General features: G+C 34.4%; 2 protein-coding genes across 4 annotated transcripts in view; one reads left to right on the forward strand and one right to left on the reverse strand.

The window, feature by feature from the left end:
- Positions 1-1,144: 1,144 nt before the first annotated feature.
- On the forward strand, positions 1,145-11,886 carry LOC126056842 (claspin-like). The gene is made up of 17 exons (XM_064042533.1): positions 1,145-1,208; positions 1,362-1,427; positions 1,483-1,541; positions 1,952-2,113; positions 2,655-2,711; positions 3,085-3,135; positions 3,294-3,365; positions 3,763-3,849; positions 4,390-4,479; positions 4,924-4,995; positions 5,572-5,685; positions 6,095-6,220; positions 6,512-6,574; positions 6,863-8,287; positions 8,680-8,739; positions 8,849-8,908; positions 9,001-11,886. Exons 1-17 carry the CDS (start codon positions 1,145-1,147, stop codon positions 11,884-11,886), a joined length of 5,514 nt encoding a protein of 1,837 aa, XP_063898603.1.
- Positions 11,887-16,525: 4,639 nt separating this feature from the next.
- The window catches only part of Glys (Glycogen synthase), a 32,560-nt gene continuing 21,413 nt past the window's right edge, over positions 16,526-27,672 (reverse strand). For all 3 annotated transcript variants that reach the window (XM_064042652.1, XM_064042650.1, XM_064042651.1), the window contains 13 exons: positions 27,353-27,447; positions 26,711-26,813; positions 26,122-26,230; positions 25,386-25,539; positions 24,751-24,871; positions 22,440-22,606; positions 21,620-21,734; positions 21,198-21,275; positions 20,711-20,885; positions 20,199-20,328; positions 19,313-19,394; positions 18,793-18,925; positions 16,526-16,684 (listed from right to left, as the gene is read on the reverse strand). In XM_064042652.1, the coding sequence (XP_063898722.1) occupies positions 16,587-16,684; positions 18,793-18,925; positions 19,313-19,394; positions 20,199-20,328; positions 20,711-20,885; positions 21,198-21,275; positions 21,620-21,734; positions 22,440-22,606; positions 24,751-24,871; positions 25,386-25,539; positions 26,122-26,230; positions 26,711-26,813; positions 27,353-27,447 (1,560 nt within the window). In that variant the 3' untranslated portion in view covers positions 16,526-16,586. The remainder of the gene's footprint in view (positions 16,685-18,792; positions 18,926-19,312; positions 19,395-20,198; positions 20,329-20,710; positions 20,886-21,197; positions 21,276-21,619; positions 21,735-22,439; positions 22,607-24,750; positions 24,872-25,385; positions 25,540-26,121; positions 26,231-26,710; positions 26,814-27,352; positions 27,448-27,672) is intronic.

The following is a 27,672-nucleotide window of genomic DNA, read 5'->3' on the forward strand; positions in this document are numbered from 1 at the left end:
TTTTTTGTTATTGTGTTATTTCATAGCTTCTCAACCATTTCCGGCACCTAGGTAAAAGTAGATTGTATCTTATTTTGAAGTTTAATCCAAGTTTAATCAAAATTCTTTCAGTAGTTTTTGCGTGAAAAGTAATAATGATCTACACATCCATGCCTACAACGATTGTATAGAAAAAAATCACTTAATTTGTTTACCAGCTGTCAAACAAAAAACAGCACCGAAATCGGTTTATCCGTTCAAGAGCTACGATGTCACAGACAGATATACAAAACGGTCAAGCTTTTAACAATCCCTCTTTTTGCGTCAGTGGTTTAAATATAAAAATAGTCACGTGCAGAAATGGATAATGAATAGAAATAGTATTGTAGATACTTTTACCTGTTAATGATCATTCAATTACATATATTTGATAATGACTTAGTGACTGTCAGTTAATTTAACTTCATTAGATAAACCGGTTTGCGTTGATTGGTCAAAAAAAACTGTTAAAACTAGCCTCCCGTGGGAACATATATTAAAACTGTCTTAAATATTAACCGTCTTACCACAAAAACTTTTAAACGTCAGTTTATGCCTTGTCTAAAAAAATGTCAAATTATGACGTTGACATATGGTTCATTTTGCAGCCAAAATTTTATTAGACAAGTGTAAAACAGGGTTTAAAGTTTTTGTAGTAAGGCCCATAGCCTTTTGCTGAAATGAAGTTGATTAATTTATTGTCAATTATTGCTGAATTACTAAATTGACATCGAATGTTCCTGAGATGTACACCATACCAAAAAAATGTTAAGCTACAATACTGACTGTTCCCAGTGATTCTACTCTCCTCTCGAGGGAACTACTTCCCACACATGGATAAAAATTTGTCTCATATTATTCTGATATAATAAATATGTAATTGCCAAGTTTCATTTAAATCGTGAAAGAGTAGCAAACTTATACAGCCTTGCAATCTTTGCCACTTATAATATCTATTAGTTAGATTTACCTAGGAATCGAACTCGAAATTGAACCCTTAAAAACACAGTGAGTAATCAAAATAACTGAGACAGTTAAAACAACAGTTAGCAGAACCTCAAATATGTATGAGAAAGTGATAAGACAGCGCAGAGATAAAATAACAATTAACTACTATAATATATAAATGATTGATCAATTAGAAAGTCCGCCATTGACGAATTTGAAGTGCCACTATGAAGTACCTATTGGTAAGATTATTTTGTATTATAATTTCCCGTGGTTTAACATATCCTAAAGGAATTATTTTTACCTTTCATCTCAATGTTTCTTCTATTCTCTTCCTTATTTCTATAAGAGTGCTGAAATGAATTCACTTACTAATTCACTCTTTTTCCTTGCAGTTAAGTATATCTATCCTTTGGATAGGATTACAATGGACTTCAGGACATTCTCTATCGAAATTAGAAGTAAGTATTGCGATTTCTTTCCAAATATTATAATAATCATGTTATGGTGTTATAGCGGTGTCGCGCTATGAGAGTGAAAGAATAGCGAGTGCACCTGTGTCCAAGCAAATGAGCGTGCACTATAATATGTCCTGTGCAGCTGGCAAACCTTTTTAAAGAGAACATCCACCATTGTCGACAAAGGTCCTGGACCTCAATATACCTACATAGTACACTACCTCAAACATTTTATTCTAAATGTATATGTAAAGTTATTTCTTCTTGTTGACACTTCTCGTGACCCAAGGGCTGGCTTTTATTTCGCCCAACGCGCAACGTTTAAGCATTGCCATTCAACGTGGCAATGCAGCCAGCCTTCTGGATAGACTGCCGGGTGACAGCGATGAGGATCAATTTTTTTGACGCCCTTTATTAGTTTTAAGTTTTCTTTTTTTAAGTAAATATAGATTTTGTTTATTTTAAAATATAATGTACAGTTTTTAAGGTAGGTAAATCAAAATTCATATAGTGCATTCTTTCTACAGCTGAAAACCCCATCCGACCAGGTGTACACGGTACAAGAGAACCAAGATGGTAGCTCTTTAACGGTTTCTGGTCCTAAAGTAAAGAAATCGACTCTAAGAGAAATCATCTACTATCATATTATAGAAAGACCTTTTGGTAACGCTGAGGATTCGAACAATGAGGTAAGATTAATAAAATAGTTATTTTTCTTCTTGAGAGCTGTAAGCTTAGAGATACACGAAAGAAATTATCTGTCGCGTAATGAAAGAATAGACAAATCACTACATAGTATAAAACAAAGTCGCTTTTTAGAGTTCCGTACCCAAAGGGTAAAACGGGACCCTATTGTTTTCGCTCCTCTGTCCGTCCGACCGTCTGTCACCAGGCTGTATCTCATGAACCGTGATAGATAGAGAGTTGAAATTTTCACAGATGATGTATTTTTAATGCCGCTATAACAACAAATACTGAAAACTAGAATAAAACAAATATTTTGGGGGGCTCCCATACAACAAACGTGATTTTTTTGCTCATTTTTCTAAATAATGGTACGGAACCTTTCGTGTGCGAGACCGACTCGCACTTGGCCGGTTTTTTAATAGATATGTTATTGAAGAGGAAGGTTTATACGTATAATAACATCCATTAAATATTGGGGAAATAATGTTATCCCGTGCGAAGCCGGGGCGGGTCGCTAGTGTAATATAAATTATACTTTTGCAGGCTGGCCAGCCAGAGGATGATCCTAAGCTGGATGTAAGGGGCAAGCATTCTGAAAATGTAAGTGTGGAAAAGTATTATTTTAAAATATATAGATTATTTGACATTTTTAATGATAGACTTTTTAACCAGATGCTTGAAGTAGTGAATTATCAGCCTAGCCTTTTTGCAAATATATTAGGGGTCTACTTCTTGTTTAACTAGGTACACTACCGAACGGACTGATAGAGTTTTATATGCATGATACACACGTAGTATGTTTGTGTTATATAACCCATTTATTGAGTGTATGGTTTTCTATTTATCTGGGTCCGTGAAGTAATACGGGATACGTGTGAAACCGCTGGCGTAAGCTAGTTGATAGTAGCTAAATTATTAAATTACTGCTTAGAAGGGCTGCTACAAAAGAGTCATTGATCGTCTATTGTTTCAGGATCCTTCAGAAATCGTGACTGAAATGACACCTGAGGAAGCTGCGGAAAACGTAAGAAAACATATATTATTTTCCTTTTTATCTATGATTTTACCTACGCTAGCTTAGCACTATAAATTCAACTTTAACTGAACATCTTTAAGGTCGAAATTCTACTATCACAACCACTTTGGTGTTTCACATTAAATAATCACTCTTATTACCTTCAGGACACACAGAATTCTGTCAATTTTCCCGGAGAGCAAAGCAGACGGAAACGAGATGTCTCAAGAAAAGTTCAGGTAAGAATTACCAATTTTACTATTTTTTGTTTTACCCCCCAATGCCAAATCGGGGCAGCATGAAGGTTGGTTGCCTTCTTACTTTTATTTTATTGTATTTATTAGCAAAGGATCACCAACAGCTTCTGTGTACAAATTAATAAAAATAGGAGAATTTCAGTTGTTTGTAATGACTGACATCTTATAGGGTGTTCTAATTCTCCCACATTTTATTGCATTTACTTTGTTTGAAATTTTACGTACTTTATTTTTTTCTTTGTGCTAATCGACATATATTAACCAGTATATGAACATATTTCATTTAATGTGATTAGGTACGACACACCCGATATATTTTAGGTATTGTAAAAATATGTGTTATTCACCGCGTTAAATAGTAAAAATGTTAAAATTTTAGAAAGAATCTCGAGAGGGCTCGTATAAGCCTCGGCGTAGCTTCACAAATGGACAAGGATATCAATTTCTGCCGTCCGATGAAGATTATGTAAGCTATATTATATGTAGCATCATCATCTTTCATCCATTTTCGTTCATTTGTAATCAAACGACGGTAAATAATGTAAAAACTGGGTTTTCACTCTACATACATATATCACTGAAATAACAAAATTAATTTCTAAAAATTCTTTAATTAACCTACATTGTGCAAATTCATAAAACACATAAATTGTTCTTAAAAATAACATAAGCGTTTCAAAAATCGCAATCAAAAGCCAAATATACAAAAGACAGCCCCCAAAACGCCCGCCCTTCACCACTTCCTTAGTGTTTTTGCTGAGAAGAAGAAGTGGTGGAACAAACTACCAGCAACTAATAGTTTAACAGTTTGGGCTCATAAATCAGTATGGAGATGAATGATAGGTGCGTGCATTACAATAATCACGTAGTTTAAAAAGGTTGATGTTGTAAAGAAGGTGATCAGTATGAACGTGGATGGATATGGTGGTAGAGGACGACCAAAGAAACGATGGATGGGATGAGGGCAGGAGGATGATGATGATAAAAATCTTAAAATGTTTTGTAGGATTCTCCAGAGGAATCGAACGAACCGCGACGTAACTTCACCAATGGACAAGGATATCAATTTCTGCCGCCCGATGAAGATGAAGATAATGTAAGCTATATACTTCAAATATACATAGCATCATAATTCTTCATCCATTTTGGTTCATTTCTAATCAATCTTGTTTTGACATAATATGTAAAAAATTCCGCTATCTTGTTATTGACAAGCAAAATCGATAAGGAAAATAACAAAATTACCTACCTTAAGGTCAATAAGCGAAATAACAAATAACATTTATTTTTTAATGGCGTGAAGTAAAAAAGCTTCAACTTTACTAAAAATTCGACTCTTAATAATTATGTACTTTACCTACAGTATTATTTATGTAAGCTGATATTTACGCGTAGTAAACTAAATAAAAAAGAAACACAAATTAATTTCTTGAAATCTGACCACTATTTTTATGAAACTTGTTGCATAAATCGTTCCTAATTTCCTTGTCTGTTGTAAATATTACATTCTCTTGAATAAAATTGTTATTTATTTCTTCAGGACTCAAAATACCCTGACAACTATGACGGAGTGAAAACCAGACGGAAACGAGATGTCTCGGAAAAAGCCAAGGTGAGTTTTCTTATTTTTCTTAAATGATAAAGCTGAAGAATTCGTTTGTTTTAACGCGCTAATTGCAGGGAATTCAGGTCCGATTTGAAACCGACCAGTTTTTAACCGACTTTAAAAAAAGGAGATAAATTTCATTGATCGTACTTAAAAAAAAATTACAGGCTTTTGTCTCTATCTTTATTTTATTTATTTCTACTAACTTTCTTGTTGTGTGGTCTGTATTTTTGTTATGTTGTCTTTTCTTTCTTGGGCTTTTTTTATACTGCATATGAAAAATAATCTATTTATTTGCTATCTACAGTTACCTGAAGAAAACAAGCGAGTGAAGAGGCGGTCGCGTTACGGGGTAAATACTTTTAGTAAATAAGAAAATTTTGCTAAACATATGTACTACTAATAAGAGTTTTTATTGAGCCTGAGGGGTTTCATTTCAAGGCAGTCAATTATGTGTAAAGCTAGGGTTATAAGCAGAGGATCGTCCTCTACGAGACCTACAAAAATTGTCTCTATTTTCTCTTTAAAAAACTGGAATGATGTTCCTCTTTAAATATATTCTGTGTGTATTTTGTTTTCTAGCGACATCCCTCAAGAGGTCCTAGAGTATCTCGTCCCAAACTTGACAAGCTACCGAGATATATTGAGAAGCTGTTGTCATCAGCAGAGAAAACTGTCACTGAAAAACCTGTTATTGTAAGTATTATTTACTATGTAATATGAGGTTTTGTCTCACGAAAGCAGGACTCGACGACTCGACCACTACTGAGCGCTCCCGAGCGCCCGCATACAAACACAATGTGCATTATTGTGCATGTACATTTACACACACATGTAATGGATATCTGTTTTCAGCCTATTAATAATACATCTTTATTATTGAAATTGATAGATAGAAATACTTTATTACGTTCACCTGATCATAAAATAAATTAAAGTGACATAATGGGCGGTCTTATCGCTAAGTGCGATCTCTTTCAGACAACCTTAGGATGGATTGATACGAGAAATGAAGGCTAAGCAAAAAGCAAAGAAGCAGCTTAAGAAAAATACCTACATAAATATATTTAGGACATTTAAGATTAATTTAAATAATTATTTTCAGGTCGAGAACAGAACTGCAATCAATTCATATAAGGACAAAGCTGATGGCAATGTGTCATCGGATGCAAAGAAAGATATCAAAACATATGGAGTTGACCTAAATGGCAAAGGAGGATCCGTTTGGAATGTAAGTATAGAAACTGTATTAAAGAGAACTATCAATAAGGTTGTTTCCAATTTTCGAAAATCTATTTAAATAGTTTCTAAGTAATTTAAAGATCACCCTCCCTATAATTTTTTGTCTTAATTCTCTTTACTTTTTTTGTATTCGAATTTTTATATTTTTCTTAAAACATTGCCTATAACATGTCCTGCTCAGCTGGTTTCTTTAGAGAGAATAGCCGCCATGGCTGAACATGGGTTCTTTGATGGGAAATATATATTTTTTACTTAATTCATTACTGTATGTTATTTTCAGAACCTAAACGACCCTCCCGTGTATTTCCATGTCGGTTATGGAGACAGCAATGAGGATAGTGCGGTAAGTATTCTATATACTAATATTATAAAGCTAAGTTTTTTGCTTCAACGTGCTAAACTCAGGAAACACTGAAATATTTTCTCAAATAGGACCTCCTATTTGAGAAAATATTTCAGTATTAGATAGCCTATTTCAGGCTACTTTTACTGCCAACAAGTTCCTAGAAGCTAGTTTATAAATACGTCACGCCACTCTTCAAGTCTTACATACATATTTGGCAATTAGAACCGCAAAATATAACTTCTATTACTTACTTCTACTGTTACCTTGACAATTCTCATTTTTCAGTCCGGCAGCACCAGCAATGAAGACTCAGCCTCCATCAGCACGGACATCAGCTCAGGCTCAATCCAAGTGGATTTCAATTCAGATTCCAGTGAATCAGCCGCTCAGTCAGGTGGTGAATCAGGCAGCGATGAGAACTCTGGAAGCTACCTCGTCAATTCCGAAGAAGTTCCTGATGCCAGCAACTCTGATGAGAGCAATGAATCTGGTGATGGTGAAAGTGGTATAAATTCTGGGGATAGTGGTGATATCAGCAGCTCTGTTAGTGATATTGATTCTGGTGTTTTGTACAGCGAATCTATTGAAGATAATGGCGGTTCGAATGAAGATATTAGTACAGGAGATCTGTTTGTTAAACCTATTAGAGGATCAGACGAGAGTAAGATCGGTTCGGACGAAAGTGGTCGTGTTTCTGATGAGAGTGGTAGTGGGTCTTATGAAAGTGGTTCAGCAGAGAATGATGGGGACAATCTAATTATTGGTGAAGTTACTAAAGAACCACCTACAGATATAGTTAAGAAATTCGATCAGATACTCACAGATTTACACAACATTTTTGTGAAAGGGAATGCTTCTATAGATATTCCTCAAAAGGAAGATATTAAAACTATTGATGTAAATAGTGTAATAAATAGCATATTTGGTGAACCCAAGAACAAAACTGAAATTCTTCGACCAGGCATTGAAGTTAAAGACAAGGATCCAAAGAATCCTAATATGGTAAATGTATTGGAAGGATTATTCACGAACATAATCAAGAATAATATTGTTATTAACAATCCGCCTGCTGATTTAGCAAACAAACTAGAAGATATTAACGCTGAAAAGGATAAAACAGATAAACCTAAAGGTACTACAGAAAAACCTAAGATCGAACAACATAAGCCAGCTATAACAGAATCTCACAAAGAAAAAGAGACTGAAAAACCGAAACACGAAGAAATAAAACATACAACAGAAAAACCGAAAGAAATTAAAGCAGAAAGGCCAATTACAAAGAAACCAGAAGACGTAAGTTCAATAGAAAAACCTATTGAAATGATACCCGATGATATTGCTCCTAAAAAAGATGAATTCGATGATGAAAATCCTATAGAATCAAAACCTAAAAATGAAAAGGATGACAAAGAACATAAAAATGAGAAAATACATGAAGAAAATGAACGCCCTAAAAATAACAAGGATGAAAAAGTAAATAAAAATGAGAAAAATCAAAAAGAAAGTGAACGTCCTGAATACAAAAAACCTAATGAAAAACACTACAGTATAGAAGAGGTTGATAAACCTAAAACTACGACGAAGAAGCCTATTCTTAAGGAGAAAGATATTGAAAAACCATTGGAAGATAAAACTGATAAACCGGAAGATGATACTAAAGTTCCCGTTGAGAAGCCTAAAGAGGAAAAGTGTCCTGTCCAAAATAACAAGGTAAATAAGTTTCACATTGGTAAGGTCAATATGTAAAAATCTTTCATCATGGTTATGGAACATAATATAGTCAATGAGGGCAAATTCCATCTTGGACTTATTGGCAAAATACTTCATACTCATTCTATTGCTTTAAAATCTAAATGCATGTCTATCTCTTACTCTCACAGCGTATTTCTATAACCTATCTTCCTATCACTTATCTACTAAAGATTTAATTTTGAAATTAGCCCCATACAATTATTGTCTAATTCCTAACTGTTGTAAGCAAAAGAACAGATAGGTAAAGAAATCTACATTTTTTTATAAATTAAGCAACTATATTTATACAATAAAACCAAAAAAAAAAACTACCATAATTCAAATTTTCTAATGCACTTATTTTTGTTTAGGACAATAAAGAAGCTGAAAACAATACTAAACTGGATTACATGATGGATCTGATAAACAATGTAAGTATTTGTTCATCCTAAACTTATTCTTATCTCAAGAAAATAAACTTAAACTTAAATGCCTTGAAAAACTCCAACTTATTCCTAAAATTGATTTTTTTCTTTTCAGGAAAAATTCTGGGCTTTCATGGGCGACTTGGGATCCAAATATATTGCATCTCTATCGGAGGCAAGTACTTAACTATAATAAACTAACTTTCAGTTCATCATTTAATATTTTAATTTATAGCTGATTATCTTAACCTATTTTCTTTTTGACAGCGCACAACTAAGTTCATCAAAGAAGAAATAGCAGCTCAAGTTAAGAAATATTTCGATGAACATAAGCCAGTCACTGAGAAAACTCCAACATTAAATACTAAAAAGGACACAGAAATCAACAAACCTGAACACCTTAAAAATGTACATGAAGGCAATGAAGATAAGAAACCAATTGAAGACAAAATTGTAGAACCAAAACATAACGAAGTAGATACACAATTAGAAAAGTCTAGAAAAGATGCACCTAAGAATACTACGTCCGTTCACGTTAAAGCTAAAACAGTATATGGCAATACTGTTGGCAATGATAAAGTAACTAATGTCTATATTTTCTATGCTAACAAAAACATGGATGATATAATGAATAACATTAAAAATCTTGTAAATGGAAATAATAGTACTAACATATTTACTTTTGGCGTTAACAAGCCTGCTCATGATATTCACAAAAATATTGTCGATAAAAAGCCACATGAAAATGAAATACACAAACCAACAGAACCACCGAAAGTTACTCACAAAGAACCAAGTATAGATATTGAAGAACCGGACAATCATAAAATTGAACATGGTAAGAGACCACACCCTGGTATAAACATCGATAAAGATAAAGATACCGCTGAAGAAAAACCACACAATGAAAAACATAAGCCTACAGAATCACCAAATGTTAGCTCCGAAGTAACTGAACCAACTAACGATAGTGAAGAACCAGTGGAGACTAAAACAGAGCCTGATATTTTTGATGATTTAGCAAAGAAACATAGACCCAGACCTGGGAAAAGACCTCATAATCATGAGAAACATAAAACTACGAAATCACCAATAGAAATTGTAACTGAACCAAATGTTGTTCCTGAAAAACATAGGCCTAGGCCTAACAAAAGGCCACATAACCATGATAAACATAAGCCAACAGAATTACCTAAAGTCACTGAAACAGTCACTGAACCTGCTATAAATAATGAAGTTCCTGAAGAAAATAAAACTGAACCGAGTGTTAATGTAGATTTACCAGAAGAAAATAAAGAACCGAGTATAAATACTGAAGAACCGATTGAAAATGAAACTGAGCCGAGTATTTCAGTGACTGAAAGTTCCACTGAAACCACTACACAAGTACATGAAGAAACTATTCCATCCGTTGAAGAGCCTGTAACAGATGCGAATAATAATAAAGATAACTCGATATTAGATATCACTACAGAACACACTTCAAATGAAAATGATAATGGTCTAGTAATTACTACAGAATCAGATCGAGTTACACCAAATGAACTACCCAACGATATTACGGAAAACGCTACAGATATTACTCCCACATTTGAAGATATAACAGAGTCTACTGATGTAGTAACTGAGGCTGGAGATAAAATTACAGCGGATTCTAACTTAGATATAGAAAAAGATAAAGAAGTTACTGAACAACCTACCACAGTCAATGAGGAAGTACCAGTAACAGAACCTAATCCAGCCACTGAGGTAACACCAGAAATAGCTTTAGATTCTTCTGAAGGCAAAGCTCCACTGCAAGAAAATTCTTCGGAAAATAAAGAGCCTAAAGTACCAGACGCGTCAGTTGAGAAAACTGGAAATTCCGGAGAAAAGGACATAACAAAAGATGAACCAAAGAAAGACTCTTCCGAGAAAAAAGAGATTTCAAAAGAAAAAGATTCTTCCACAGAAAAATCTGGGGAAAACAAGGATACTAACGCTGAAAACCAACCTATATTGCCTGAAAATAACGTTTCGGCTGAGAAAAAAGACTCATCGGTAGAGAAACCCGCTGATAACGAAGTTTCCACTGGCAAGGATGCCTTAGTTGAAGATAAGAAACCACTGACTGAAAACGTAGATAAACCTACTGAAGAAAAAGTTACATCAAGCGAATTACCTGCTGAGAACAAAGGCGATTCAGGTGAGAAAAAAGATTCATCTACAGAGAAAAAAGAACCACTGGATGAAAACAAAGATAAACCTAATGAAGAAAAAGCCACATCTGTAGAAATACCAGCTGTAAATAAAGAGGTTTCCAATGAAGTAAAACCTACATCAACAGAGGATGCAAACGATGCTGATAAGAAGAAAGATGTTTCCGCAGAAAACAAAGATACAACTGAGAAAAATACCACAACTGTTGAAGAACCTGTAAAGAAAGATGAATCGGTTGAGAAAAAAGATATCTCTACTGAAAAGCCAGACACCCCTGAGGAGAAAAAAGATACATCTGCTGAGATAAAGAATGGTTCTCAGGAGAAAAATGCCTCCGCCGAGAAGAAAGTTGACTCTGCCGAAAACAAAATTGATTCAGCAGAGAAAAAAGAAAATTCTTCGGAAAACAAAGAAGCTTCATCTGAAAAAAAAGATAACCCTGTAGATAACGCATCAGTGGAGAAGAAAGTAGACTCTGATGAGAAGAAAGTGGATTCTGGTGAGAAGAAAGTAGACTCTAGCGAGAAGAAAGATATATCTACTGAAAAGAAAGATGATGCTGTAAGCAAAGACGCTTCTACTGAGAAAAAAGATGATTCAACAGAGAAGAAGAATGCGTCTGAAGAGATAAAAGCGGGCTCTGCGGAGAAGAAAGATGCTTCTGCTGAAAAGAATGGCTCTAATGAGAAAAAAGATACAGTTGACTTAGATAACCCAACTGACAGTAAAAACAGCAAAACTGAAAGCAAGGATGCTTCTACAGAAAATAAAGGTAAAGATGATTCCATAAAGAATGACAATATAGACAAATCTACTGAGAAAGATGCAAATATAGACAGTAAGGAAGCTACTGTTGACAGTAAAAATGTTTCAGCTGAAAACGCAGAAGGTACTACTGAAAAACCCGATTCTGATGTAACTACTGATGCGGCTGTTGAGAAAAATGATGCTTAGGCATTGAAAAAAGAACTTTGTGTAAAATCGGCAAGTTTTTTTGATAATGTTGTAAATAGTATATTTATAATAAGTAGTCTATTTTAAGTTTGATTGTAGAATAAGCTTATTAATTAATAAATAAATATTCTACTTATTTCAAAATGTATTTTAATTTACCAAGGAGTATACCTAAAAACTAGTTGGTCAAGCAACTAGAGGTTTTAATAAATATGACAATAAAGTTGAAATTCTATCATCATCGACTTCCGAGCCTTTTCCCAACTGTGCTGAGGTCGGCTACCAGTCTAACCGGATTCAGCTGAGTACCAGTGCTTTACAAGGAGCGACTGCCTATCTGACCTCCTCAACCCAGTTACCCGGGCAACCCGATACCCCTTGGTTAAACTGGTGTCAAACTTACCGGCTTCTGACTACCCGTAACGACTGCCAAAGATGTTCAATGACAGCCGGGACCTACAGTTAATCGTGCTATCCGAAACACAGTCATTGGTGTCTAAGACATACTTAGAAAGTACACCCATACTTAGACAAATTGCATTGGTACTTGCCTGACCTGGAATCGAAACCGCGCCCTCATACTCGAGAGGTTGGTTCTTTGCCCACTAGGCCACCACGACTTTTTTTACATGAAAAGTATAGGTATTAAAACTTGTGGTATGCAAAAATAAAACAAAAAAATATTCAAAAAACACATTTTTATTATTTATCATTACTAGATAACAAAGTTCTAACCTTATGGCACGAGGAGATGGAAATATATCGATTCAGACTTATTGTAAGACTAAAATCATCAGAACGCCGTGTCAGACATTTTTTATAACGATTTTGAACCAAAAAATAGACAAAAATTGGTTTCACAGTATATAATTTTAGTGTCAAAATACAAAGGACAATGGGCAGATTGGTATACCCCACCAATAGCAATGTCATATATATCATTGGATAGGCCTTTTTATGTAGAACAATATTTACTATGACAGCTTTGCTGAAATGTTTGTCCGTTCTGAGATATAGATCAAAAACTGTGCAAAAGTTAGAACTAAGTAATCTATTGATAACTCAAGTTTTTAAAGGAAAATCTAAGAACTACTAAGTGTAAGTCTTGTATGTTCTACCTGCTGTACCCGTTAAGGTCCATATGTAGCATTTGAATCTTTTATTGTACCAACTGGATATTGCGCGTAATGAGAAACCGCACCAATAGCAAAGTCACATATATCGATGGATAGGTCTTTTTAACTGGAACAACATTTACCATGACAGCTTTGTTCTATTGTTTGTCCGTTCTGAGATATAGATAAAAAACAATCTGAAAACTAATGCTGACCAATCTGTAATCTGATTTTCTTTGAAACAAGACTTAAAGTTATTAGTACTAAGTTTTTCCTTTAAAAACTTGAGGTATCAATAGATTACTTAGTTCTAACTTTTGCACAGTTTTTGATCTATATCTCAGAACGGACAAACATTTCAGCAAAGCTGTCATAGTAAATGTTGTTCTACATAAAAAGGCCTATCCAATGATATATATGACATTCCTATTGGTGGGGTATACCAGGTCCCATATATTTGTGCCCATTGTCCTTTATTAATTTTATTTATTGCATATTTGATACTTTAAAGAAAATTTGAAAAAATCTACGTGATTTTAGCCTAAAAATGTCTGACAAAGCGTTTACATAGAAACTCGATAGATGGCAGTATATTAAGTATTCAAAATACAGCTTACATAATATAAAAATATAATTTATTACATTTCCTACATATCATTTATGGAATACGCAATATATTTTACGAAAGGTTAAAAATATACGAACCAGCGTAATTTTTTCCAAATTATAATAAAACCTAGAAACAAAAATTGAAAATACAGACTTGTTTAAGCCATCAGTGTGTGTGTATGTATGTAACTTCTTGATGCGCGAACGGCAAAACGGATTTTAATGAAACTTGGCAGTTAATGAAATACTGCACTTGTACATCAGAATAACATAAGGCTACTTTTTATCTGTTACCGTAATATACCTTGTTAGTTATATTTAAAAAAATATTTCGGTGTTAGATACTAAAAATATTTCATAAATGATATGTAAGAAATAAAATTACATAGAAGAAAATATTATCCTTAAACCTATTTATAAAAAATACATAATATAATCGTTTATATTAAAAAGCTTATTTTTTACTTCATGAATTTTTAATGCATTTCCAACTCTGTTTTGTTCAATTAAAAAAATATGAGTATATTTCTCTTACATATATTAAAAAAAAAAACATATTTTCTTTTAAAAATAAAGATATATTAAATTAAAAATTCTTAAACACTAAGTTTGTTTACTATAAATTATAAAAATATTACTATTCTACAAATATTTTATAGAATACTATTGCAATATTATAAAATATTATATAAAAACCGGCCAAGTGCGAGTCGGACTCGTGCACGAAGGGTTCCGTAAATTACAGTTAAATCAACCTATCTCAAAAACTATAATAGATACTTTGATCAAACCAAAAATCGTTGAAAGAGTTAATTAGCATGCATCACCTCTATTTTTTTTAGAATTTTATACCCCGTAGTTATAAAAATAGAGGGGGGGGGACATACTTTTTACGACTTTGAGAGCTGATATCTCAAAAACCGTTCACTTTAAGAAAAATGTTTTTTAGAAAACTTTATATCATTTTAAAAGACCTTTCCATTGATACCCCACACGGGTATGTACATCGAAAAAAAAAATTTCATCCCTCAGTTACATGTATGGGGGGCCCCACCCCCAATTCTTTTTTTTACTATTTAGTGTCATATTTTTGTAGCGGTTCATACAACACATATTCCCATCAAATTTCATCACTGTAGTACTTATAGTTTCCGAGTAAATCGGCTGTGACAGACGGACAGACGGACAGACGGACAGACGGACAGACGGACAGACGGACATGACGAAACTATAAGGGTTCCGTTTTTGCCATTTTGGCTACGGAACCCTAAAAAGGGCAAGAAAAAACATAAAATATATTACTTATGCGATTTTAAATCGAGCGTTTGTCGAGACTATAGCCCTGTTTCACTGGTTACCGATAAAGTGTCAGTTAGTTATCTGATAGTTAATGCTATCCACCAGATTACTTTATCTGCCAGATATTGCTATCCGAGACCTGTCAAACCGAAAGTTATAGTTTATCTGTCAGATATGACTTTATCAGTAACTGGTAAAACTGGCATATATATAAAATGTATTTGCGGGCAAGAATACAAAAAAATCTTATATTCCTTTTGAAATTTGAAGTATTTTTTACATAGGTATATGAGTTGCGAGGTAAAAATATAAATATATAATCTTACGCGTAACAGGAACTTATGAAATGGAAGAAATGACATTATTTTCAATAATTTCATAAAATATATTTAATAGAAAAACTCTACGTCTAATTTACTCGTACAAAATATTGCTTTTATAGTCTAAATAAGAATTTTATTTAAATATAAGTTGCTTTTTATCATTCACCAATTAAAATTTTCACGATAATTTTTACCCATCCCAATATAAAAAATATATTTGAAAAAATAAAATATACTTGAAAATTGCACTTTAAACTTTTTAATTTCAAGACTCTAAAAATCATCTGTTTTAGGACTGATAACCAGTCATACCAAGGGGTATTGGGTTGCCCGGGTAACTGGGTTGAGGAAGTCAGATAGGCAGTCGCTCCTTGTAAAACACTGGTACTCAGCTGCATACAATTAGACTGGAAGCCGACCCCAACTTTATTTATTATTTATTTATAGTTGGGAAAAGGCTAGGCAGATAATGTTTTTTCAATATACTAGGAGAATTTATATTGTTGAAGTCGTTTTAAAATTAAAGTAGTGAAGGAAAAATATATATTTTTAAATATATAATAATTTCAATTCTTATAATGTCTTGCGTGACCCGTAAGGACTGATCGTTAAAAGTATAAAAAATATAGATTTAATTGACTTAAATACAGTATTGGCGAAGGGGAGAAAATAAGACATATTATTGCATTTGTAAATAACTTTTTAACCAATTGTATATAACTTTTTAACCAATTGTATACAACTTTTTAACCAATTGTATATAACTTTTAACCAATTGTAAACAAGTTTTAACTGAGTGTAAATAGCCTATACAGTATATCAATTGCTAACAACTTTTTTTTCTGTAAATAATTCGATTTACAATTTTGTATTTCATTTTCTATTGATTTATACAGTAAAACATTACTGTTTTTTTTGCGATTTCTGCCAACACATTAGTAAAATATAGTTCTGTATCTAATAGTAACAGATTCATGGGAAAATCTCCATCTTTTCTTTACTCATATGAGCATAAGTTTACTCTTTCAGACATGTCACCATTACTGGTATAAAAGGTAAAAGAAAGTTCTAGTAAAAAGTTAAAAACATTATATTTCTGTCTAAAAAATGCAGACAATATCTTTTCGAAAAATATTTCCCATCTTAGCTGCGTTAGATTATAACGTATTAAAAATCTACCAAATTAGTAGTTATTCTGATCCTTAGAAGAAACCCAACCTCCATTTAATTACATTGAATCAAAGACATTTCAAAATCTATCAAACTAGAACTTCCTTCAGTAGAAATTTTCTCCCACAAATCTGTTTCTACCAAACAAAACCTTACATAACTTACTTATAGTACATAACTATACTTATTTATCGCTGATCCTGAGCTCGGCTAGTTCCTGCTCCTCATCTACCTCGTCTTCATCATCAGAACCGTGGACTGACGCGGCCGGGGTTGTACCTCCTGGTGGACAGAGTTGGGAATTAGTTCAAGGCGGTGGACAATGTTTTTGAAGGGTTTTTTTCAATGGTATATAGACATTTAAAAATACATAATATGTATATTTAATTTTGCATAGAAAATAAAGGGCAAAGAATATATTAGGGCCGACTTTTCAATCATCAGTTAACGTCTAATTGAGAAATAAATATGGCGGTTTGACATATTTTCTATACAAAAGCTATCAACACGTCAAACATAATTACAGATGAAAATTATCTGGCGATGAAAAATCGGTAAATAAGGTACATAGAATACATGAGTTAACTTGTTTCAAATAGATTTTTAACATTACATTTATCAAACAAAAAATCAGAAACCATATTTTTAATTTCGTGGGCGTAAATCTTTAGTAGGTACTCTATAATTTCATAGATTACTTAGTCTCATTTATTGATTATAGTGACCTAAATCTATATCACTTTACTGGACAAAATAGGCTAACAAAAATCTACCTACTCAAAAAAATGCCAGCTCCATAGTGCTCACTTAACGTGCTTATCACCCTGTGCATAAATCCAAAATCCTAGTGTAAACAAAAAAAACACGTGCCGATCTTCAAGTGTTGCCAGACTAAGAAAAAAAACTACCACAAAAGCTATTTTTTTTTTAATGAAAACCTTTCTAATGTCCCGCCAAATTGTGACCAGAAATCAGATCGTGATAAACCGAGATTCTGGGCCGCCATAGTTTCCATTTTCCCCGGGTTCATCGTAATATTTAGGCTGACAACCATAGCGCCATCTGTCAACATCATTTGTACTATTTTAGGCGCCATACTTTTGAAATAAGAATGTTGGAATTCTTATGTCAAAAGTATGGCGCGGAATAGTTATTGACAGATGACGCTTAGGATTGCAAATACAAAATTTTATGGAAAACATTATTTGCCCATTCAGAATGTAAGTTCTTCAAAACATGTATTTTTTAGACATTAAATAGACCCTTCTATTCAACTGGGTACTACATTTTAGTCAAAAATAATAGTAACCAATAATACCTTTTTATTCCTTAAGGATTTTTATTTCATATTTTATTCAAGTACCAAACTTATGCTCCATTTGGTTAGGCATTTAACTAAAGCTAAACAATTTGATATGACTTTTTACACAAATATATTAAACAAGTTACAAGTTGGTTATTATTATGACTGCATTCAAATCGATTTTGAGTTCATTTTATTTTAAGCTTATTTAAATAAAAACTTATATCAAGATTGACCTTCACTTAAATATCTAACCAAATGCAATAAAAGTTTCGTACACAGCCTTTTTATTTCAAAAAGTTGAGCTATAGAATAGCATTTTTTCCCAAACACCCGGGGGAAAACACAAAACCCAGACAGCCCAAAAAAGACCTAACCTAGTTCCCGTCAGCACAATCCTGTAGCTTCGAGATCAACTGATCAATTTGTTCAGCGACAGCCTCATTCAAAGGCTCTAAAAAATTCTCGTTGGGCGTTCGATAATTCTCGTGTTCCGATTCGTTAAAATTCGGCTTCTCAAAGCTCACTTCGATACTCGGGTCGTCCCCATCATCGTTAATATCGAGTATTTCCAAAGATTTTTGAAGATTTATTAAGTTTTTCTTTTGTACTTCGTTCTGACAGTCAGAAGTCTGACATTCTTCGTCTTTTCTGTCGGGTGATGGCGATTGGTCGCGTTCGCGGCGGACTGGTGGTTTTAAAAATATATTTTTAAGCTATTTTTCAGTGGTAGTATTGCCTTTTTTATTAGGTATTCAAAAATCTTTAACTTAACTATCCCTGAAATACTTACGGCCGTGACAGTATGACTATTAGTCAATAAATTAAATGTTTCTAATGTTTTAAACATTTAAATTGTACGCTGTAAATTCTCCTATGTTTTTACTTAATAACCCCGTTAAAAAGAGATTATTTAACAGAAATAAATATATTTTCTGCATATAAACTTTCAAACAAATGTATATAAATTATTAACGAACGTATACCAACGATTAAACGAACGTATACAAACGATAAAAAAGTATAGAAACGATTAACCAAAAGTATACAACCGATAAAAATGTATAAAAGCAATTAATAAACTTACTAGAATGCGTAGGACTGGGAGGTTCAGATATGGGCCGCGGGTAGTTGAACCGCTTGCCTAGTTCCTGGTCCATGTGGTCTACGTAGTCGGGGTATACTATCTTCAACGCTTCGGCTCGGGCTTGGCGGTAATACTGTGAATATAGAATTTATATATAAAATTTTAGATTTCTATAAGGTATCCGGTGATTTGCGATTAGATATTGAATTTGGACAGATGCTCCATATAAATTATGTGAAATAACAATCTCTAATCTTGTTTCGGAGAACTCGTTAAACTGTAGGTCTCGGCTGTCATTGAACATCCTTGGCAGTCGTTATGGATAGTAAGAAGCCAGTAAGTCTGACACCAGTCTTACCAAGGGGTAATGGGTTGCCCGGGTAACCTGAGGAGGTCAGATCGGCAGTCGCTCCTTGCAAAACACTGGTACTCAGCTGCATCCGGTTAGACTGGAAGCCGACCCCAACATAGTTGGGAAAAGGCTCGGAAGATGATGGGTAAAAATGGTAATAATACTTACAATGCCTAGATTTCTCCAGTCCAATAGATCTGACAATCTCTCTGTCCTGTTCCTTTGAATAATACGCTGTCGTCGTGTGAGTCTAGAAAAATATAGTTATAACAAGTTACATTATTTATTTATTACAAACTGATACATACAAATAATAAAAAGTTGAAGAGTTTAATTGCATAAGAGCGCATGAAAAACAGTTTCAAAATCAAAAATCATTTATTCAAACTTGGCTGCAAAACAGCACTTTTTGAACGTCAGGAATTTACATAAGACAGCCCCCAAAACGCCCACCCTTCACCACTTCCTATGTGTTTTAGTTGGGAAGAAGACGTGGTGCAACAAACTCCCCAGCAAAAAATAAACTTTCAGTGTTAGATATCATATTTATCGTGGAAGGGTATTAGGCTACATTTTCTCAGGATACCGGTGAAACCGCAGGCTCTTTTTTGAGCACATTTTAGCATTTTGATAATGCCATCTAACATCCATTCACAAGACAACAAAAGATATTCTTCACTAGCCGGTTCCACTCGCGTCTCGGGTTTACTGTCCGAACCGGGATAAAATATTGTTGTAATATTTTGATTTTGCGCCTTGTACTCAATTTCCCTTGTTCCATTCAGCATAGTTATAGTTTTGTATTTTTTATCTATGGTTTCTCTCTGCTCCGTGGACATTACTAGCCGGTGTATTGTACATGATAATTATTAAAGTTTTTGCTATTTTTACTAAGTAAAACTACTTGTTTCATTAAAAAGTCATTAAATATAGCCTATGTTACTCGGGAAGAGTTCTTTTTATCGGTCGAGTAGTTTTTGAGTTTATACATAACAAACAAACTTTTTATACTAGACAGTACCACTATATACAAATTCGATATATTATTACTCACTTGGTAAAATCAAACATATACTGAGCCAGCTGCTGCACGGAGCCCTCGAGCGATATGTACCGGCGGTCCACCACGTAGATGCCGTACGACATCGGGTCCGCTATGTGCTCCTGCATGAAGCAACCGAAACCTGGTGGGAGGTATAGTAAATAAGAATATTGAATAAGCCTGCCAAGGAATAACCCATACTCGTCCTAGACACTAAACTCAGAAAAGTCACAAGTCGGAAGACAACAAAGTCGGAGTCACGAAAGTCGTAAAAGACAGCAAACTCGGAATAGTCACAAAACTAGCAAAAGTCATCAAACTGGGAAAAGTCAAACTGCGATAAGTCACCAGTCACTTTACTCAGAAAAGTCATCAAACTCGGAATAATAACCTAAGTCTGAAAATCATCAAACTCGTAAAAGTCGCCAAATTCGAAAAAGTCACGAACTCGGAAAAGTCATCAAACTCGGAAAAATCCCCAAACTCGGAAAGACATCAAACTCGGAAATGTCGCCAAATCTCACCTGACAAATTAGTAGTGATACTAGGTATGCCCATCACCGTACACTCGGCGGGGGTGTACCCCCACGGCTCGTAGTACGAGGGGAACACGCCTAAGTGACATCCTCGCACGAACTCCTCGTAGTCCAGGCCGAAGAGAGGGTTCGTGGAGGTCAGGAATTCTGGGTGGAATATTACCTGGAATATAAGAATGGTTTTTAGGTAAATTCGAGAACTTAGTAAGGGTGTTTTAAATGGACTTTTTTGTAAGATTTTTCTTATAATTTAGGCAAAAAATGGCGTACTTTGCTTTAAAATCTGAACTGTAGTTCGTATATGTCAAATGTTTTTATTATCATCGCCAGGACTTTTGTTGTTCTTAATATATTTTTTTTGCGAAAACTATTCACTGTGTGCAAAAGTTACTTAAGACTTGTTCTGAATAAATCCTTATATGTTAAAAAAGTAATGTTAATTTAAAATATAATTATGCTGTATGCTTTGTCTTACCTTAACTTTGTCATTAACCGTGTTAAAAAGTTCACATCTTCTGATTGAATTCAGTACAGGATCGCTCCAGTCATCCACCTAGAAATGAGGAAAATGTTATATTATAAATATGAATTGACAACTTTGATAAGCACAACCTTCGAAAATAATTAAATTCAACCTCAATTGTATGAGTCTTAATCCATTAAATCTGCTACGTTTTTTTAACAAATTTATCGCTTAAAGCTATATGACTATTTAAAAATCTATGAATAAGTAGATATGTAATTTCACCTCTTAGGAATCACAAGAGTTCTACTGCATCAGATTTTTGACCTATGAATATTTCGTAGGATCGTCATTTTTCGATGCTTCCTTATATTTTTTTCTCTTTTTCATCCAGTTATTTATGTGTGTACATATAAATCTATAATAATACTTACAACATTATGCGTAGTGATGGGAGGCAGGCCATCTCTCTGTAGACTGTAGATGCATCTCTTCAGACGCACTGTGTCTTCTTTATGTAGAAGATCAGAGGCGTCGGGGAGATGACCACTGTTAACAAAATATTATCAACTTAAAATACAATAAAACGTCTTGAAAAACATGTGGAATTGAATTCGGACGAAATTCATTTTATGGTCATTCAAACACAATGTGTATGTATATTAACACACACAGGTATGGCTCACCCGCTGTCGTGAGATAAAGCGTCTATACTAGTTTTTCTTATTTATCAGGTGTTGCGCCTATTATCGGCCACTTACACCCTAAGCCCATTCATGTATCCCCTAAACCCAGCCACTTACAGGAAACTCGGCCACTTACTCCCTATATCACTTACCTTAGACAGATATCATACATCCTCTTGCCAATCTTCTGCTGTATATCATTGATGGTGTCTCTGAGTGCCTTAGTGACTGCGTGACCGCGCAGACTCTTAACGTTGAACTAAACAATGTTCTAACCACCTAAAGAGCCTACTAAAAACCTTTTTTTTCTCATATCTGGAAGTCTACCCACCTAATTGTATTAGCCCCAGGTTTATTTTTTATCAGGAGCGGCGTCTAATTTTGGCCACTAAGAAGTGTAATTCCGGCGACTTACACTCTAAACTCGGTTACTTACAACCTGCATTCGGCCACTTACACCATGCATTTGGCGACTTACACCTTATATTCGGCCACTAACACCCTGAACTCGGTGACTTACACTCTAAACTCGACCACTTACACTCTAAACCAGCTGACTTACACTCACCTGAGACATATATCATACATCCTCTTCCCAATCTTCTGCTGTATGTCATTGATGGTGTCTCTGAGTGCCTTAGTGACTGCGTGACCGCGCAGACTCTCCACGTTGAAGTTGTTGGTCTTAGCGGGGAATATCATGAACGCTACCACAGTCATGTCTGAGCCTGATGACTGTGGAAGAAAAAGAATAAGAAAATATTGTAAAAAATATGGTAAAATAATAATATTAACATGCTTCGTAGAACCAACCACAGAAAAAAAAGTTGGCAATAAGAAAAACTCCTCTTTTTCGGATTTACCCAACTATTTTCAATGTGGTATTTATAATCTGGTAGAGCAAGTTAAAATAATGGTATTTCCATTAATCAACGTTTTAAACTTTAGGGATTTATACACATTAATCTTTTTGACTTTCATTAATACACTCGGCTCAACACACAAGGCTCAAATGTGCTTGGGCCAGATTCCGTGCCGCTGGAATCTGGCCCAAGCACATTTGAGCCTTATAACCATTATTTAAATGAAAAATTTGAATTGTTATTTTAAAATTGTTTAATTTACTCATTTTCCAAAAGAATATGACTAACAAACAACAGAATTGTGAGGATTTTCATTAAGTTTCATTGAGTTAGAAAACAGAGTCCTTTACCGCAATAATCACCATAAACTTTTTAAATTCAACATTTTTAACAAAACAGAAAGTTATCGAATTTTAATAATGGGTGTTTCTTCCTCTTGATCTGATGACTGCCTGCATACGATCTGGCATGCTCTGGATGACGTTTTTTATCTCCACTTGAGAGATCTCCTCTCAGGCAGCTACCAGCGCGGTTTTCAGTTCACTAAGAGTCCGTGGTGGGTTACGACTTGCTTGGACCTGTCTTTTAAGCATGTTCCAGACATGTTCTACAGGATTCATGGCTGGGTTTCTTGCAGGCCAGTCCAATTTTTGAATAACGACCTCGAACAAGTACTCGGTTACGCAAAGAGCTGCGTGAGGTCGAGCATTGTCCTGCATTATACAAAATTCTTCACTTCCTATGAATCCCTGACAGGGTAAAACATGATTTTGAAGGATCTCTTCAATATACCGCTCTGTTATCAGACGACTTTCGACAACCAATAATTCAGTACGGGCTTCTGAACTTATGCCTCGCCAAACCAAGATGGACCCACCATGAAAAACGACTGTTTGCTTGGTAGTGGTGGGAAGAAACCATTCTCCGCGCTTTCTCCATCCACAATCACGGCCGTCTGGACCTCTTAAGACGACTCTGCATTCATCGGTCCATAAAATTTTACTCCATTGGTCATGCGTCTAATTTGCATGTTCTCTTGCAAAACTAAGTCTGGCTATGCGATAGTGCGGGAGAAGTTCCGGGCCTCGAGTTGGTCTTCGAGCACGCAGATCTCGATCCTCCATCCTTCTTCTTATTGTGCGCTTACGGACGTTGACTTATCTTGCTGTTTGCAAAGGCTGGCGTATCTCTAACGCAGTGAGAAACCGATTTTTCATTATTGCACGTACGATAAATCGGTCGTCGTGCGCCGACGAACACCTTACAGCCCCACTTTCTGGTCTTCTTGTGTAAAGGTCAGTCTGGTCAAACATTTTCTATGCATATCTTTAACTTGTACGCGGTGCACTTAAAGTTTCAACCAGCTTTCGCTGCTTCCGCCCTTGACGTCTTAGCAACACTACTTGAGCAACTTGAGCTGCAGTAAGGGTAATTTTCAGATCAAATTGTGAAAAAAAGAGAAACAAAGAACGATCACAACCATAAATTTTTTTTGGAACGCGCTTAGTACTTCGGCAATTTCTATCTGAATTTAAACTTAACTTTCTGCTTTGTGTTCTAACAACGGAATCTGTTTCTAGTGTTACAAAAATTAAACAGACACACATTTTTCTGTATTTTAATTAACAATTACGAAAGGACTGACAATATGTCATATGAAATTAGAATTTACAACAGCTATCTAGGCTGATATCTACTTGTATTTGTTTGGGCCAAATTCCGTGCCGCTGAGTGTAGTTTTGATAGTATTTTTCTTTATTTTTTTATTGAGTGGATTAACAAAATAAATACCTATGTAGCTTTATGTAAAAAAAAAACTGTGAAGTAATAGTTTGCATTTTCATACAAATTGCAAAGTAACTGATCAAAATCGTATTAAATTCAATACTTTTAATTAATTGTCAACACATTTTAATAAAAGTGTTGTATTTGCCTAGTTGAAAACTACCATATTAGAAGTGTACTTATCTATACTTAAAAGTAGATTAAAACTACCTATTCTATAATAATATTTACCTTCAAATAATGGTTAAGTCTAGCTAGCGCCTCGATGAATATATCGGCGCCCTTGTTACCGAACTCGTAGCGGCCCGCGATGAAGAAGTATAGCGTCTTGTCTAGATCGAAGTTGAAGTGACTGTAGACAAACAAATATGGAATTTAATAAAACTAAGCATATATATTTACAACAAAACTATACATACTAAGAAAGTTAGGTATAGAAATATGTTTATGCTTAATTTGAATAAATGAACTTTCTTTAATCAGAAAATAAAAAAGAAGCACTATATTAATTTGACACTAGTCTCAATTTGTTATAGGAACGGCTAAGAGTGAGTAGGACTCGGGGTTTCGTGCCATTATCTATGAAAACGGCCAAAAAACTTAAATCTTTAAAAGGTGCAAAAAAAATGACGTTTGCTATATGGGGGTTCAATTCAGATATGCAATTTTCATGTTCATATTCATATAAATATTTGTAATGTTACAGTGGATGTTGAAGAGGCTTAAATTGCTTGTATTTTTTTAAGCTAGATAAAATTATGGGCCCTGTTAGACCACAGCAAAAGAGAGCATTTAAATAATTACATTACATTTTATATGGATTTCAGATTTTTTTTCTAACCAGAAGTGTAAGTTAGTATTCTTACCCATAAAAGTGTCCTCTAGCGAACTCGTTAATCTTGTCCTTGGCTAGCGCGTGGAGGTTCTGAAACTCGTGTAATGCTGAAAACTTCTTCACGTTCAGACCGTTGGGCGTTATGATGTCCGCCTTGCGTTTCAGGAGATGTTCTGCCTCGTAACCTAATTGGAGAAAATTCGAGAATTAGATATCATAACACGATTAACAGGTGTTCTGTCTCGTAACTTGTATAGATACAATTTAGTTAAATACTATGGAAACAAAAAAACAAAAACGTTTATTCAAATAAGGCTGATAAATGAGGACATTTCAAATGTCAAAGTTAATGTAAATAAGGATGGAAAGATGAGCAGATATGCCTATGTAGGTCAGGCGCCTTCTTCCAGGTCAGGCAACTACCAATGCAATTTTTTAAAGCTTGTATGTACTTTCTAAGTCTATCTTGGACACCAATGTCTCTGTTTCGGAGGCCACGTTAAACTGTATGTGCTGGCTGTCATTTAACATCTTAATATGATATCATTACATCTTTATATTTGTATATCAGAAGCCAGAAAGTTTGACAGTCTTACCAATGGATATTGGGGTTGTCCGGGTAACTGGTTTAAGGAGGTCAGATATCAGAGGTCAGTCGCTCCTTGTGGCACACTGGTACTCAGCTTCATCCAGTTAGATTGGAAGCCGACCCCAACATGTTTGGGAAAAGCTAGGCAGATGGCTGAACAAATACCGATGAAACTCACCAGTGATATCGGAAACGGTTGTAAATATGTGCGTCATATGTGCCGCCGCTCGCTCCATACAGTATCTGTGGTAGATCTGTCTTTTACCGGCCTCCTCGTCTACTGAGAACTGTAAGAAAATATTAAATATAAATATGTATATAATATTATGTTTGAAATTTTCATTTTTTGTTGCCGTATAACAACAAATACCAAAAACTAAATAAAAAAAAATGGATCTTTACTATACATTAAACCTTTATCGAGATCTTTTAATGTAACGTAAGAGTTTTTAATTTAATACATCTGTGATGGACTTCCAACAACAACAACATACAGCAAATGAGAGCAAATGCAGAATTGTCTTTCAATATACAACGTAAGGCCCGGTTGTTCGAAGCTCGTTTAGGGTTAAATTCTAGTTAACGTAAAATTAACAGGGATTAAATTCAAAAGCGTTGTTGAACGTTAAAATTTCATAGTAAAAATGTCAAATTAACCGTGGTCCAAAATGACAACGGTAAAATTTTAACTTTAACTTTACCGTAACCTACGAACAACCGGGCCTTAGTCAATTAAGTAAAAAAAATATGAATTGTTAAAGCAATACCTTATCCAAATTGTTGTAGAAATCAGTGTTTCCAGCACACAGGTATCTACCGAGCAGAGTGGCGTGAGTCGTGAACACTGTGGCTACATCTACGTGACGGGTCCTGGAATATATAAGATCCTTTTTATGCTATTTTATAAAAAGTAAATTTTTATATCGAGTATAATGCAAAACAAATGTAAAAAAAGTTTGTGGTGTGGCATGAACTGCATGAGTGTTCTCATTTAATTTCATTTGAAATTGTATTTATTATTCAATTACTTTTTACTTTTATTTTGTGATTATGTTTATGTATTTTGTGCTTTGTACTTTTTATATCAGGAAACCTGAAATAAATGGCTTTTTTTTATTTATTACTCTTCACGCAAAAACTTGTGAATGGATTTTGATGAAAATTGGCAGTATCACATATCAGATCCAGTTTCAATGAATTATATTATAAGAATGGATGATTCTTCCTGCTCACGCAAAATTGCTTAGTGCACTTAAGCTGTTTCTCGCGGTAACACTAGAGTAAAGCGAGTAACTGAGGCTATATTTTATGCGGGTATAGAAAGAATTTCCCTTAGGACGCAGGCACAACCACAGGAAACAGCTAGTCTATATATTATAAATTTTATATACTAACTACAGCTAGTTTACCTGAGCATAATAAGTCCGATGCCGGCCTGCCACTCGTGGAAGTGCGCCACTACACGCGGCGGCGTGTCGCTGTAGCTCTCCGCTGCTTTGCGGAACTATAAATAAATAATATGTAGTTAGAAATAAATAATAAAAATACTTTTATTCCTGTAGGTGATGAATAGGCATACACATACAAAATTACAATAAAACAAAAATATTGATAATATTTTTCAAAATATCGCAGGTTTTGTTGGCGTTTGATACATACGGGGATTGCCGATCTATTAAACGGTAATGGGATTCTAAAGTAAATTTCATTTTCTAAAAGCAATATAGCA

Source organism: Helicoverpa armigera, chromosome 29, assembly GCF_030705265.1.
Source record: "Helicoverpa armigera isolate CAAS_96S chromosome 29, ASM3070526v1, whole genome shotgun sequence".
Lineage (NCBI taxonomy): Eukaryota > Metazoa > Arthropoda > Insecta > Lepidoptera > Noctuidae > Helicoverpa > Helicoverpa armigera.